Below are 2,194 nucleotides of genomic sequence, written 5' to 3'. Positions count from 1 at the left end.
TATATGAATTAAAGAAAACAAAACATTTCTGATGTTTCCTGTGCTAAATGTTTCATGATTATTGACCATGGAAGTTAGTTTAACTTTTCCTTGAGACTTGCTTGTGGTTTGTGCTTCTTGTTGGCTTCCCAGCAAAGTCAATATGCTCATTGATTATCTGAGATAATTCTGACCTTATATATCGTCTTTTGTGTTTGAGAACACCATTATGATACTTTTCATTTTGAAATCAATTTGTTAATTTAAAAAATCATCAGTTGATTCTCAAGTTTTAATTTTGTTCTATATCATTAAGCACTAAATACCATTATGCAGTGACTTGAACCCTTCTAGTTCTTTAAACCCTCTTAAAAAGCTTTATTTTGCATCAGATGAAGTCTTCCATCTTGTTTTGGTTCAGTTTATTTCTACAAGAACATCTAATTATATTGGTTCAATACATGTGGTTGGGTGATATGGCTGGACTGATAAGTAAGATAGACCGTTCATCCATGGGTCCTTTGCCTGCGTGCTATTACTCTACATTGTAAGTCTGAGTATTCTCAGTGCCTCTGATTTTCCCCCATTGTCGTTTAATAAATTGTTGAGAAGTAGATAGCCTGATTGATGTCATCTTTGGACTTCATTAATAGAATCCGTAAATTGTAAATTTCTGTAGGAAATCACTTATCAAGAGCATGCTGAGGGAGAACCCAGAGCATCGACCAAGTGTAAGGCTTTCCCAGATTCTTAGTGAAGTTCAAAACTTATATTCCTCATAGAGAATAACAATGAATATTTAAACATTGATCAGGCATCTGATTTTGTAACATACCCGTATTTGTAGCCATATGTTGATCTATACCATATATCTTCTAATCCTTCTAGTGCTTGTTCACCAGAGAAACCAAACTCCACTGCACTACACATCATGCTGACAAGAGCTTTGTTGAAAGCCAAAGTAGAAACAGTTCTAGTAGTGATAAAGATAGCTTAACAGCAAGCGAGAAAAGCATGACAGAATTGATAGTCAATTGTGATTTTGAGGCTTCTGACACAGATATGGCTTCAACTGATGATGGAATGGACTATGGCCCAATTGGTCAAACACTTGCCTCATACACTTTAACCTAAGAGGCCACAACACATGGTATGCGCTTCTACACAACCACATACATGTGCAGACCAACATATAGATGAGTTTGTCTAACCTGGATTATTGAGAAGGGAATGTATTTTATGCTTTTGATTTCTGATGATTGGTAAAGTCACTAGACTATGCTTTAACCTCGACAAACCTTTGCATTGAGAAGGAAACCTATATTTTACCATGGCTAGATTTTTACTTACCAAAGTGCTAGCATATGGTATTCATTGGTGGGTTTAACCGAAGAACTTGGTAGATTACCTGCATTGTTTTGTTCACCTCTACATAGAAAATATTTTCCCTTTTATTTTTAGGCAATGAATAAATGATGTTATCCATATAGTTTCAACACTTATCAAATGTTGAAATATTTTCGTCCCTCCCACTTGGTTATAGAGGATGTCAATACTTGATGTTTCTCTATTTAGGTTAATTACAGGTCTTGCTCCTTAAAAATTGTCCTAGACAAGCAGCTATGGCAGCACAACATGCTGGTTGCCACACAATAAAATTGCCGATAGGAAGGGCCACCAGGGCTAAACGAAAGAAGACATACTTTGTTTTTCAGGTGGTGGAACAATGTTTCCTGACGGGGCCATTCAATACAATGAGAAAATTGGGCAATACATTCCTATAAGTGGAGGAATTTTGAGGACAAGCCTAGATATGGATGTGGGGTAGGTATTGTTTACTTAGTTGTCTTCAAATTTTTATTTGTATTTAAATTTAGAAGTCCATGTAATTAAAAAGAAAATTGCATAATTTGGTTTTCATGTAGGTTGCAAGCTTTGGGGGTTACCTTATTAAGGACGATATTTTTACCCTCTCATTTGCTCCAAGAGTTTCACATAAACCACAAATACAATTTGCTTTAGAAAGAGGAATCCTAGCATTTGTTCTAATGCTTGGTACTCATAGATTGCCTTTTCTTGCGCATTCCTTTGATTTGCTCGTACTTACTTCCTCCTAAATTATTTACTTGTAATGTTCTATTGGTTTTTTTTTTTTTTTTTAATTAAAAGGAAACTTTTGATTTGTAGATGGGACATATTTTATGGAAGTGGATCG

At 35.2% G+C, this 2,194-nt stretch overlaps 1 protein-coding gene across 5 annotated transcripts; it reads left to right on the top strand.

Moving 5' to 3' along the window:
- The first annotated feature begins 261 nt into the window (after window positions 1-261).
- LOC122080282 (serine/threonine-protein kinase Nek5-like) lies at window positions 262-2,194 on the top strand. Of its 5 annotated transcripts, none has more exons than XR_006140662.1 (4): window positions 262-526; window positions 659-710; window positions 882-1,129; window positions 1,695-2,129. XR_006140662.1 is itself a non-coding variant. In XM_042647233.1 (3 exons), the coding sequence occupies exons 1-3, from the start codon at window positions 372-374 to the stop codon at window positions 1,111-1,113; spliced, it is 453 nt and encodes a 150-aa protein (XP_042503167.1). In that variant the 5' UTR covers window positions 262-371; the 3' UTR covers window positions 1,114-1,673. The 5 variants fall into 5 exon arrangements, 1 of the variants encoding a protein (XP_042503167.1); XR_006140661.1 differs by having other exon boundaries at window positions 659-1,129; window positions 1,695-1,803; window positions 1,905-2,129; XR_006140663.1 differs by lacking the exon at window positions 1,695-2,129 and adding an exon at window positions 2,167-2,194 and having other exon boundaries at window positions 659-1,129.

Source organism: Macadamia integrifolia, chromosome 5 (genome assembly GCF_013358625.1).
Source record: "Macadamia integrifolia cultivar HAES 741 chromosome 5, SCU_Mint_v3, whole genome shotgun sequence".
Taxonomy (NCBI): Eukaryota; Viridiplantae; Streptophyta; class Magnoliopsida; order Proteales; family Proteaceae; genus Macadamia; species Macadamia integrifolia.
Note: the sequence above shows the minus strand (reverse complement) of the source record. Positions and strands in the feature narration are given on the sequence as shown.

Coding starts and splice junctions, on each gene's coding strand:
- LOC122080282 (XM_042647233.1), top strand. CDS start 372: ATGAAGTCTTCCATCTTGTTTTGGTTCAGTTTATTTCTACAAGAACAT. Junction 527..658: donor GCGTGCTATTACTCTACATT/GTAAGTCTGAGT, acceptor AAATTTCTGTAG/GAAATCACTTATCAAGAGCA. Junction 711..867: donor ACCCAGAGCATCGACCAAGT/GTAAGGCTTTCC, acceptor TAATCCTTCTAG/TGCTTGTTCACCAGAGAAAC.